Source organism: Hippoglossus stenolepis, chromosome 18 (genome assembly GCF_022539355.2).
Source record: "Hippoglossus stenolepis isolate QCI-W04-F060 chromosome 18, HSTE1.2, whole genome shotgun sequence".
NCBI lineage: Eukaryota > Metazoa > Chordata > Actinopteri > Pleuronectiformes > Pleuronectidae > Hippoglossus > Hippoglossus stenolepis.
The window spans coordinates 12,164,152-12,177,813 of record NC_061500.1 but is presented as its reverse complement, the minus strand read 5'-3'; the positions used below and the strand labels follow the sequence as shown (position 1 = coordinate 12,177,813).

Sequence of the window (13,662 nt, the reverse complement as noted above, 5' to 3'; positions counted from 1 at the left end):
AAATGTTAGCTGCAGCCCTAAGTACCAGCAATAGCTACAGAAGACACCAGGTTTTTTCACCCATCTTATATCAGACTCATCTTAAGAAAAATCTTGTGACTCATGTCTTCTGATTTGTCTAGCCAAACTCCCTCTGGTGTCTCCATTCACACACCTCTCCATGTCCATGTCTGTCTTTGTTTTTCCACCTCTTCTCCTGCCATCACTCTCTCTCTTTGTGCTGTCAGCATTGATCACCTGACCCCTGGCCGACTGGCAAGCAGCTTCTTGCCTGCCTGTCTGTTGCTACTAAGCTCCTTTACATCATGGCTTGATCGCCAGCCATGCAAAGAGGATTTATGGCCCTGGAGCACGCAGAATCGTATCTGCTGAGCCCTGGGGACTCGCTGGGGAGCCCTGTGCATTTTTAGCCAACAAGTCAGGGACAGCCAACAAGTCAGCGACATAAGATCTAAAGCATCTGTTGGTTGTTACTTCAGAGCTAATGCAACGTCAATGACTCTCTTAAGTTTATTATTATTATTTTTTAAATCAAGTTTGATCTTACTACCTAAACTGTGTATGACCTTAAATTATTAATAACAAGGTGAAGAAAGTGATCAGAACAAGCCATTTCAACAGAACTAAACCAAGAATATCAATAGTATATTCATTTCTGAGGGCCAGAAATATAAACAACCATGTTCACAACTATTTTACTGAGAGGAAAATGCTGCAGTGGAAGATCAGACCTCAGGGTCAGCAACGAGACAGCACCCCTGCTGTGCAAGAGACTGTAACCTGTACCAGTCTCATGCTCTTTACTTATGACTGTCCTGCTGCTTTCCTTTATGTACATTCAGGACCAATGCTTGATCCCTTCGTACTATGCAGCACGGTCAATATCTCCTAATCTGACTGGTGTCAATAGTATAATCCATCTATACATGATTAGCCTGGTGATTCGCAGCTAGCAGGCTGTAGAGGCATTCAGCACTCAGACTTTCTAAAAGTGCCTGTTAGAAGTTGGGAAATAAACACCAAGTTAACTAATACTTTCCCCACATGACCTATTGCATATGCTTGTGCACATATCAAAGTCACAAGCATGCATGTAATGTTCATGTGCTCCTGTGCACCAACTTCACTTTTGTATGCAAGTTCTAATTTATCCCATTTCCCCCCCACTTCCTACTGTTCCCACTGTTATTACTTGCATTTGAAATTTCAGGGTAATCCGTTTTTTTTTGTATGTGTGTCAATTTCCTGTCCCAGCTCAGGCGAGATCATGTGCCGCCCCAAATCAGGACCATTCATGTTGCAACACGAAAGCCCGTAAACTCAGCTCAAATAAGACGCATGTCGCCCAGTCGTCCAAGTCATGCCGCTCTGTTAGTCCTCAGCCAACACAGACTCTGCACTGACAGCCTCCTGACACAACAGTGTACACTTAGCAGACAAACAAATGAACATGTGGAAACCTCATTCAGTCAAGCATCTATTTTCAGTTGGACAACATGCACTGTAATGCTGTTCAGCGTCACATTGGATTTGACTGGAATGTAAGTTACCAGTCCCATACAATGTTATACACTTTACCGTAACAGTCCTGCAGTAAAACGTCTATTTTAACAAGTTTAATCTTACTTTTAGAATTCAATATTTTTTGCCGTTGTGTCATTAAGGTTTTTATTCATCTGTACGGTTAATGCTCATTTATACAGCACATTTCTAGTCTTGTTTAACACTCAAAGTGCTTTACATTACATGCAGCACTTTATCACACATCAATCACACAATGCCAACCATGCCGGTTCAGTATCTTGCCCAATGACTCTTCAAGACACAGAATGGGGGAAGATAGGATCGAACCGCCGACCTTTTAGTTTGCTACCTCCTGAGTCAGAGCCGCCCCATGTCTTTGAAGCTCCTCAGTGAACAGGGAGGTTCAAATGTATTTTCCTCTCTTGTTTACATAAAGGTTGAGGACACAGCAATGACAATATTTTCATTTTCATCTCAGTCAATTCATTTCAAAAGTGCTGAAGTGAATTAAGCCTGTTTAAATGAATGGAGAAGCTTCAGTAATAGTAGTCTGAATTTGTGACACTAGGTTAATTGAAGCATACTGGCAGTGGATGTCCTCCTGTTGTCCTTGACATGTGGTATAGAATTACTGCCTGAGGGGAAATTGCCAACAGCTATTGACCCATCCATTAGAACAGCTCTCATCTGGTTCTGTCTTTTTTCCTTGGTATCTACCACTTGCTTTATATTGGCCTTTGTGTGACACTTTACACATGCGTATTGTGCAGGAGTGAGAAATCACCAGGCGTGTGAATACGTTACATTCAACCCAGACGACATGAATGTCAGTATCCAAAGTAAATACTGTTTATGCATTATCATACAACGGGCCTGCTGTATCTGAAAAGGGACACTAAGTCCTCTCTATGCTTTTGTGTTTCTAAATACTCCAAACCTGCAGACGTCTATTCTATGATGTTCTGATATGTGCTGTCTGAGGCTTTAGCTTTCAACTTAGTACAATAAAATCTATGTTCTTCAGGTGGAACAGAAATATATTTGCCTTTCTAACATGGCACCAATTTGGCCATGTGAGACTCATGCTCATGTGATTAACGTCATGCATGGGTTGCTGGGAGGAGACTCGAGTGAGAGATTCATCTGGCTCAAAGAAAGAGCCACTGTCTTAAGCACACAAGGGGAAAAACAAACAAGTATGAACAGCAGGCTGTTGGCCCTTCTGAGCTTTGTCTAAACAGAGAAACTGACTCTGCAAGGTCAGGAGCACAAATAGCATCACAGGGCTTCTCAAATTAACAAGCACAAGTCTCGTCTTAAGATGATGCAATGACTCGGGCTCTCACTTTACAAGATATTGATGCAAATGATGAGGGAAAAGCATTTATAAAAACTGCGTGTGTTTGAACTTAGTACTAATGAACTCCCAGGTTCTGGGACACGCAATAAGAGATAACGAGCAGCGGCTGCAACTCAGATGATCTTAATCTTAATCAATTAATCTGTTGATTTGTTTCTCCATTAGTGCAGTTTACACATCAAAGTGTGTTCATGTTGTATGAAGCCCTGATGTGAGTCAGTGTCCGCTGGGTCAAAGGAACAAAATCTGGGGGTGTGGAGTTAAGCAGAACTAAGCTTATCAGATCTATGTAGCCCACAGCTCATCTCTCCTCGAGCCTTAGCCACTACAATCATAACAAAACCTTGAATGTTGCATTGTGGGAGACGTGGTGATAGATTTTGACAGGGAAGTAAAACGTGTAGAATAAGAACGATGGTATCTCTGGCTCTGCTGCATCGATGTAGAGACTGACAATGTTATAGTGTTAAGAGGCAGACAGCAAACATCAGCGAGAGAAGGGGTCTAACATGAAATAAAGGTTCCCAGCTGGAATCAGATGTGGCAGATATGTGGCATGCACTGAAACCAGTTGGAAAACAGAGCATTAAAAAAAGGGTATAGAATCCAGGAAATGTCAGCTAATACAAAATAAATGCCTCTCACAATTTTCAAAACCCCAAAATGGTGCATGCAAATCGATTTAACTCTTTAAGTTTAGACACAGAAAATAACTGCAGCCAGTGAATTCTAAAACTATTAATCAGATTATTTACAGATTAAGTTTGTATTGATTGGCTGCACTTTCATTTAATCTAATTATGGAGTGAAGCAAGAAGGAGAGAGTCAGTCAGACAAAAAGATACAATGTTAATGTCATGTTGCATTAATCATCACACTGTGAAAATCTCCATGTGTACTGTCTGTTGGTTGGTTGTAGGCAGCCTGTAAACGCATGGGTCACTACAATGTGAGACCCCCTCTCTTTCCATCTGTCCGACTATCTTTCCCCTTTTCAAACATCTTTCAATCCCTCTTCCCATATATCCTGAGCACCCCCCCCCCCCCCACCTCGCTCCTTCCTGTCTCCACCCTTCTGCACTCCCTTCCTCAGCTGTTCCAACAAAGAGCTGCTTGCCACACTGTCCTGGCCTGAGCTCCACTGATGTAGCAACGACTGCGCCCGAGGCCCAGCACCAGCCAGACAGATACTAAACTGGCCAGACAGACACAGCGTGGCACTGGACAGCCCGACGGTTCTTTGTTGAAGAGGCAAGAGTCTAAATCAAACACATTATCACGCACATTATCACAGCATCACCAAAAAGCTGCAAAAAGGGGAAATCATGATTATAAAATATTGTGCAATATCCGGTGTGTTAGACAATTTGAGAAACTATATCAAGAGCATGGCCAGCAGCATGAAATAGGTGAATTCACACATTTCACTGAATGAGGAGTGTTGAAGATTGTGCATTAGAGAGAGTTATAGAGATATCCCATGCTTTTATTGGACTCATGCATGTCTTATTCTCAAGATTTACACCTAATAAAAGTAGTTTCTGCAACATTAAGCACAATAACCAAGTAAACAATCATCACTTTGGGTACAAAGACACTATAACACTACAGTAACAGTGTCTCCTCCCAAATCATTAAGGCTCATGGTGTCATGGTTTGCTACAGCAACACAACATACTGTGTAATGTAGGAAAACAAGCCCTGAGCCATCAGCGATTTAAACTCTTTGATTTGGTTACACAACAACCAAAGATCCGTGATCCTTACAACCCAAACAGAGCTGACCATGAGACCCAGTCTCCTCAGTGGGAGTCCAAGTCGTCCCATGCAGCGAGAGCTGATAATACGTCTAATCTGGTCTACTACAGACTGGATGTCTTAGCAAATTCACACTAGGGCAGTGTAGTGTCGTTGTGTCCAGTAACACATTGGACAGTGTTGCTACTAAATATGAGGAACCAATCATCTTGAATTTACTACACAAATGTGATAATTTGCAACAGGAAAATGTTGTTACTTGTTTTATTTTTATCATATACATTTGCATAATTCACATTACATGCACATATGGATGCATGGAAATCATTAGTTTGTGCTGTTGCGAGAAAACCCAATGCACAGCTTGGCTGTTTACATGTCTAGTCCTGAGCACTGCCTCAGGACCGTGTTACCTTGAATTTCACTGTACACATATGAGCAAAGTTATTCAAATTAGAGTGGTTCCTTACATATCACTTGTACCCCTTTGTGCTTCAATCTCTTATAGTGGTTGACCAATGTTGGTTATTTAACGGCCAGTGCTAATATTTAGAGAGACGGGCCAGTGACAGGTAAAAAATGTGTTTAAACTGAACTTAACTTCACTTAAACATGTATTGTATACATAATATTGTATGTGTTTACTCATACAGAGAGCTGAATGACCTGAATCTGGAGGAAGACAGCATGCACATGCCACACAGGGGGGGTCGGAGGGTGTGTGTGTACACCTAAAACAATAACCCAATTGTCCACCTATGGCCCTGAAGTGACCTAATGGGAGAGGATTGGGCATGTGCAGTACTGTGCCATTCTGAACGAACACACACGCACGCACGCACGCACGCACGCACGCACGCACGCACGCACGCACACACGCAACCCGGCTCATGGCTTTCACAACATGTATGGAGAATTTCTGAGGCCTCAAAGCTGAATGGCAACAAAAGTGAAGAGAGACAACAAAGGTTAGTCTAAACCCAAGCAGAGGCCATTATTCGTTGGAGCTGAACAAATGGGATGATGACAAATCAAGTAACACTGAGAACAAAGAGGTCAACCACAGAAAGCCCACAGTTGCTTGTTTCTAAGAAATTCATGGTTTATAAAATACATGGTTTTTATGGTTTTACATTTTAAATGCTTACATTCTCAGCATTTAAATAAGATGATATCTCAGATCTAACAAAGCTGCTGTATGCTTTCCTCACTCATGAACCGTACAATGCCCTGCACCCCCTTCTCTCGTTTCCCACTCATTCATCCATACACTACAGGCAACTTAATGAGCAGCAGTTCCCACTGAAATGAGGCTACGCAGGCCGTCTAAGGGTGTTCCAGTTTTCTGCAGGCTACTCCCTCCATAACATGCAGCTGTCTTCCCTCCTCCTCCGCATTCTTCACAACACTGCATGCGTACAAATGGGTGAAAGCCACAACACTAGAACACCACCCTGTCTTTTAGCGTTTGCTTGAACATGAGGCACAGAGGTCGGAGTTAGATTCTGCCACTCTAGGAGTCAGTATTTGTTGGTGGTGGTACTCTGCAAACTCTTTCATTTGCTGTCAATGTTTGACCTGTGAGGGCAGAGTTCGCAGCCTCGGTCATCAATCACATCACTGCAGTGCTCATATGTGCTGGGACTGGAGATCACACCGATGGTCTAACTAAAGCTGCATTTCAGGCCAAATTTTAAACATCAGCAATATCTCACTTTCCATCTACTTTGGCAAGATCATCATAGTTTAGTGCTCAATATTCTCCTATGCTCCTATTGATCAGTTCCAAGTTTATTACAACATCTCCTGACACTTTGACAACATGCAACAGCTGAGTGGACAAACAATAATTATCACAACAAAATAGTTAAATTATATGTCAATCTAATGCGTATGTACTACAAAACCACAGTGAGATGTATAATGAAAAATGCAATTTAATGTATTACCTCTGAACAAGCTTTTGTCTTCCCATGAAGAAGAATTTAAAACCACAGTTTTCTTTCTGATTTCTTCAACTTTCACTCAGGAGCAAAAATCAGCCTTTAAACTTAAAAAGAATAATGATTATACATTTTACATGATAATTACAAGCATTGAAAGATGTAAACATTGTCATTGTGATATTGTTTTCTGCTACATCATCCGGACTTTGTGCGTTCACTCCTCTCACTTAGGAGATGGTCCAGTCTCAGAGCTGTAAACATTTCCTAGGTTTCTCCATTATCAGTCAGTTGATGGCTATTGACCTCTGTAACCAGATGGAAACATCTTCAGTGGTTTCTTCTGTACTCCATATTAAATTTGGCCAAGTATGCCTACGTCCATGTAAACTCAAAGTGAATATAATCACATTCTAACTGCTGACAACAATTTTATAGGTAATGTATTTAAATTAACCTAAGCACGTATGTCATGTTCATGAAGAGAACACCACATAACATATGATTTTCTCAGGCTGGGCACCAAGCCAAGTTAAATGTCTCTTTACATTGAGCTCTTGTGCAGGACCAGACACTGGCAGAACCTGATTTACAACTTACAGGAGTAATGAATCTGCACATAACTGCAACTGGGACAAGGATCAAACACATGATCCTCTCAGCGGGATTAGATAAATGTGACCATTCATTCAATAACCTATGTTCTCTGCTGAAAATTCTGTTTGTTAAAGAGAAATCTAGTCTTGCTTTTCAGCATCCAAGTGTGAGAAATAAATCCAATCTCCATCGAGTCTGGAGAGTCTCTGTTATGTGACTTGCGGTGGCACGCAAACATTCCTTTGCCTCTGTAAAGTCACTCTGATCCAATCATTCTGTGAAGGGTAGGCATCTCAGGAATGTTATGAGCAAACTGAAGTTAAGTGTTCACTGATGGCAACAGAAACTCTTCCAGCTGATTAGACAACAAAACATTACACAACCCTATCCTCCCTGCACACAGTCCACGTGGTTCAGGTTGGACCCATCCTGTTCGAATCCAGCAAACACTATGCAAACTAATTGCTTGTGTGGGCTTCAGTTGAGGCTGCAGATCGTACTATAGATACGAGCTGGAGGCATATCATGGTTTCACGTGCTTTCTCTCTGTGCTGACTGGCCGCAGCTGGGATCCGGTCTTTGTTGTGAGGGTCAACAGCTGATGCAGGCTGCAGCTCTGCAGCAGCAGTCTCAGGCCACACGGACCAACATGTTGAGCGGCTCCTCCTGCACTTTTCTGTTCTGCAGGATGACTGAAATCAGGCTAAGCGCAGGGCTGATACCATGGAATCACCATAACGCTTCCGTCAGAACCGAAGCTATAGTCAATAGGGAGCTGGGTGGATTTATAGTCATGTATGTAGCACTTCCATAACCACGCCCATGCTTTCTGGGATGCTAATGCTGTGTCCGTTAGCCAAGTGTTGTATCCTCACAGGTCGCCTATGCTAATGCTAACCACCACGTCTGCACCGCAACGTCCTGTCAAAGTGGCAAAGCCACATCTGGAGGCGCCTCCACGCCCTGCTCGGTGTGTGTGTGTGTGTGTGCGCGCGCGTGTGCGTGTGCCCTGGCTGCGTATCACCGGTAACAATGGTGACGCAAGCTTTGCGGCTAACCAGCCGGCTAAGCTCTTAGCTAGCTCCTAAGTCCAACTGTAAACAACAACAGGACACTTCCAAGCTAACGCTAGCCACTTCCAGCGGTGCTAGCAGCAGCGGCTGTGCCTCCCGGTAGAAGACGAAGCGGAGAGCAGCTCGCTAACGGCCCCAGCTCACACCAACGCCGGGGTATTCTCTCAAATTAAAGTGGTTTGTGGTTACCACGGGTATAGCACTCCAGCCGACACACACACACCTTCACCCGGCTTAATAAACTGAGATAAACCCTTACCCGACGTGGGCTGGAGACTCCTGGGGAACCCGGGTTCACCTCCTGGGATCAAGCCCGCCGTGTCATGGGTGTGTTGGGTGAGAACGGAGGTGGGAGAGAGGATTAGTTAGTGTGAGACTCCTGCGACGTCCCGGACTGAAGAGGAGGGAATGCAGGAATGTGACGTTCACTCGGGTTTCGCTGGCAGCGATGACACGTGCGCTCGGGAAGTGGAGCATTGTGGGAAACGTAGTATCTGGGAGCTGGAAAGCCCCCCTGGAAGGGTCAGGCAAATAATAACATTAACATACTCTATATATAACAACGCCCGGATGGATTATCACCAAACTCGGTGGGGACATTCTTTTGGAGGGTTTCTCCGGATGAGTAACTTTTGGAGCTGATCGGTCAAAGGTTAAAAGTCAAGGACGACAAAAGTTACTGGGTAAAAAACATTTGTCAAGATTTCTCAGTAAATAATAGGGCGAGAGGGAGAGAAAAGCTTGTGTTGATCAGAAAAATTGTTACCAATCATTTAATAAGTGGTGTCATGAAGAGGTAATGATGAGGTCAGAAATCATACATAGTTCAAAAATACACTTTCTTAGATGTAGGACAATATAAACCACCTGTAGACACAACCTAAACCTTATTTAGACATTATTCTAGTACCACATTAACCTTTGTTATGACCTTAGAGAAATGAATCTACATTGGATTTATATTAATCAATCACTTATAATCATCTGGTATAAAGGAGGTCATGATGGCATCATTATGACGTGGCATTATTATAATATCTAAAAGATACCATCCCCTGATCATACAACAGGGAATGCATCACCCCTCCAATGCTTTCCCTCACTGCTTGTTTATATTCAACGCAGTGATCTATTATTGTTTCCTTATCTATTGGCATAACAGTTTTGACACAGCACCAGGTAATAAACAAAACACAAATGCAAATGCCTCACGTGCATCTTTGCTATAAAAAGCCAAGTGGTGTAAAGTAACATTATCAATAACCTGAGTACATTATACTGCACTTAGGTCGAGGAGGTGCACACATCTGTACTTTACTCGGGTAATTCTATTTTCTGCTACTTTACACTTTCCTAACTAATATATGATCAATGGGTCAATAAATAAAGATATACCTGAATTAACTTGTAGTATATTACGCAATGACAATTAGAGCTAGGACTTTATTTTGACTATTTCCACACTGAGGTGTTGGTTGCTTTTAAAGTGAAATATGTGGGCTCTTCTACCACTGATGATTGCCCAAACACATCAGTTCATACCAAATGATATGTTAAAATGCTTTTATATTTCTCTTATATATTTATTTATGATTTGTGAGGTTGGAAAAATAATCACAGATTGACTGTTATACTTGCTGATACAAACGCCTATCCCTTAAATAGAAGATGATCACTTGCGACAGAATCATAAAAAATAAAAAAAATTATCTGCAGATCAGACATGTTGGTGAACTTTAATCTACAATGTAAAATATATATTTGTCATATATAATGGAAAACTTTGTGGCTCCTGTCTTTAATCGCAGAGCACATTTGATACACTCTAGATTTCTGGCCCATTTACCAAATCAATGACTAAATAAATGAAACTTTATCAGATATACTGGTGCTAATAATCAAATGTTGATATATTGACTTTTTCATCCATGCAGCTGGAGCCATCAGTAGAATATTGCTGGAATATGTTCATCACCACTGTGGGGTTATACTTAAATGTCTGTGTGTGTGTGTGTCTTATCTTTTTATTGGTGATGATGCTTGAATCCAGTTCAACAGGTAAAATGTGTTTGAATAGTTTGCCATCCTCTCTCTATAAATATAAGGCTCACCTTGACAACCAAACACAAGTGGCTGCAGATCACAGTTAAAACCTGATGCTTTTCAATGTAATCATGCCCCCCTGCGGACAATGACAGAAGTGCAGTTGAAGAAAACAGTCAGGCTTTTAATTTATTTAATTCATCTGTCTATTTAATTATACAATTTAGACATTTCTTTTTTTAACAGATTTATACTTTTATTATATTTTAGTTATTTATTCAGTTGTTTAATCACATATTTACTTTCTCTGAAATGTTTTTCTTTAATACCACATTTTTATCTATTGTTTTACTAATTCCTCTTTTTGCATTTTATTATTTTATCTTTGTCCTTTTCACATCTCTTTTAAACATTTTTTAAAAATGGTATCATGATCATCTTTCTTTGTTTACCTGCCTTTGGTGTTTCCTCATTTCTAATCTATGAGATTTACTACAGCGTTTCCTCAGTTCCTGTTAATACTATATTGTTTTGCTCTGTGCGTGGATGGGTGGTGGGGGTATTGATTTTGTTGCTTTTATTCTGTGAAGCACTTAGCGTTACATTATTTGAATTAAAAGGGCTATACAAATAAACCTGATTGATTCATTGATTGATTCACTGATGAACATAAGACAGAGCTTTTGATTGTCTTTTATTAGATAACAGAGGAGAGAGATAGAATAAGACACAAAAGACAGATGGAGTAAAATCTGGATTAAAAAACGAGTGGATAGGTCACACAGTGCACTGCAGGGACAGCTAAACAGACAGTTGAGTGGAAAGTCCCCTCCCCTGCTCCAGATGGGTGCAAAGCATATTTGCCACCGCAGTCAGAGGCTAATTAACTCCCATGCAGTGATGGAGACTCCAGCAGGTCCCAGGCTGCACCCCCCACCCCAGATATGTCTCCTTCCTTTCGGTCCTTCCTTTTCCTTCTCGCTCCCTCGCCTCAGCTCTGTGTCTATCCTTAGTTGTCCCATAATTACTTTGTTGTCCTCTTCACTTCACCCGCAGCACCGCAAGCCATCCAGTCATCCATGTCCCTCCCATAGTGCTGTGCATTGTCCCTTTGCAGATACTAGGTTCATATCGCCTCCTCTCACACGCATGTGTTCACCTATAGTAATAATAATAATCATGACTGGAAAAAGTAAAACAGCTGATGTGATGTTGCCATCCTGTTTGTGGAGAAGAGGACAGAAAACGTGTGATGTAAATTTTCTTTCAATGTACTGAGTTCATAAATCTTGTATTTGTTTTGAATAAACGAGTCTGTAAAACAGCAGATTTAAAGCCTGTGTGAAGTTGAGTGGTAAAAGTTGGTGAGATTCAAAGTCATTTGCACAGTTGCCAAGGAAACCATAATGTTGAACTGCCATGTAATTTCAATGTTCTAAAACTTTTGTTGCATGGCACGCAATCCTTGAGAAGTTGTTCTCAAGTAACATTATTGTTTTAAACTTCTTTCTTCCCCCTGTATGTGTCTGATTATTATGGAATTATTTATATTAAAGACGCAAAAAAGAGAAGATAGAGAGGTTAGTCAGAAATATGTTGAAGTAGGGGAGCAAGCGATGTCACATAAATCTAAAAGCTCTACGAGCTCACTCACATTTCATTCGATTTATGAATTTACAAACAACTTTATTTTGTCCCTTTATGTTCAAGTGAACTTTGCTGTTTATATCAGTTTCTACACTGGTTTCATGGTCTCACAGTAAATTCTGGGAAAGAGAAGCGAAGGCAGAAGTTGGCGTTACTCTGCAGGTTGCCCTGCACAAAGCTGTATCCTCACCAGAGAGATGGTACCAAGGCACCAATTAGAAGTGGAGAGGGCGCATGATGATATTTCCGTGTGCTTGTGGCCTGGGCTGCTCCATCTGCGTGCGTTATAAAAGGCAAAACCATAAACATGGAATTAGACAGTACAGGCCCCACAGCTCTTAAGGTCACAGACTCTCCCTCCTGCGGCTTGTGAGAGCAACGGTGTGATATAAACAACACAGGGACGGCAAACTGTTATTCCCGTAGGTGCAGGTTTTCTGACAGGGCAGCTGATTACTGGTGCTTGTCGGTATGTGAAGTTCATTAAGGCCAGTGGCCCTGATGCAGCAGTTCTGCTCTTTCACTGTCAGGTTGAACGGGTGCAGGAGATGAGGTGTGGGAGAAAGATCACTGTGCAGCAGTTAGAGGGAAACTAAGTGGGTGGAAGTGACTGAACATATCTAACACACACACACACACACACACACACACACACACACACACACACACACACACACACACACACACACACACACACACACACACACACAGATATTGGCCAGGGTTCAATTTGTTGAGTAACAAAAACATGATAGCTTTCTAACCAGCAGGTGGGGGCAGTAGACAGATCATAGGACTGTTGTGTTGTGCGAAGTGCCATTGTAATGTGCTGTAAACCAGAGATCTACTGTTACCTACTGCCAGTGAAGCATAAGTAAGTGCTTCTCTGAAACACATGACCACTCTGTGGCAAAAAATAAACAAGAAACATAAATACATGTTAATTTAAAATCCCCCCCATAGACTTAACCTCCTACGAAACAATAACCAAAATACAGGTTGGGATGGGAGGAATTCTCACTCAGCCCTGACTAACTCTATGTTGTTTGAAGCCTTATAATTATATCCGTGTAAAACAAATTATGATCACAAAATCAAAGTGGCAATTTCTTTAACCAGAGGCTACATATATACCAGAACAATAAAATAAGAAATAGATAAATATCTAATATGTGGCATTTTTTACACATATTATGTAATATGAATAAAGTACATTCTGTAACAATATATATAAATATGTAATAATGTATCACAACATTTATTATATTTCAATCTTATACTGCCCTATATTATATAATGTATCTGATTTGATGTCTATTGTATTTGTACTACGTCATATATCAATATTAATGTGGATAATAATAAAACTAATTTCATATGATACCCTAGTGGACAATGCTATTGCTGACAGTACCATTCTAACTTTAACTTATCTATCTATCTATCTATCTATCTATCTATCTATCTATCTATCTATCTATCTATCCATATCTCTCCATCCATCTCTCCATCCATCTCTCCATCCATCTCTCCATCCATTTATCTCATCAAAACAATTGAATGATCAAATAAATAAACATTTGTCCAGGTCCGTGCACAAAGGAGGGGGTGTTTTATGTAGGTGCTTAGAAGAGTGAACTCAAACATAAAATTATTCCAGCTGCAAGATGATTCTTTTCTAAAAAACGCAGAGATGAAAAACAGATCAAAGTTGTTT

At 41.1% G+C, this 13,662-nt stretch overlaps 1 protein-coding gene across 3 annotated transcripts in view; it reads right to left on the bottom strand.

The window, feature by feature from the left end:
* The window catches only part of ctif (CBP80/20-dependent translation initiation factor), a 50,997-nt gene extending 42,295 nt beyond the window's left edge, over positions 1–8,702 (bottom strand). Inside the window, exons 1-2 of one of the 3 annotated variants that reach the window (XM_035184384.2) lie at positions 8,515–8,702; positions 6,592–6,692 (exon numbers count right to left, since the gene is read on the bottom strand). In XM_035184384.2, the coding sequence (XP_035040275.1) occupies positions 6,592–6,617 (26 nt within the window). In that variant the 5' untranslated portion in view covers positions 6,618–6,692; positions 8,515–8,702. The remainder of the gene's footprint in view (positions 1–6,591; positions 6,693–8,514) is intronic. The other 2 variants (XM_035184385.2, XM_035184387.2) reach the window with 2 other exon arrangements.
* Between the last annotated feature and the right edge of the window lie 4,960 nt (positions 8,703–13,662).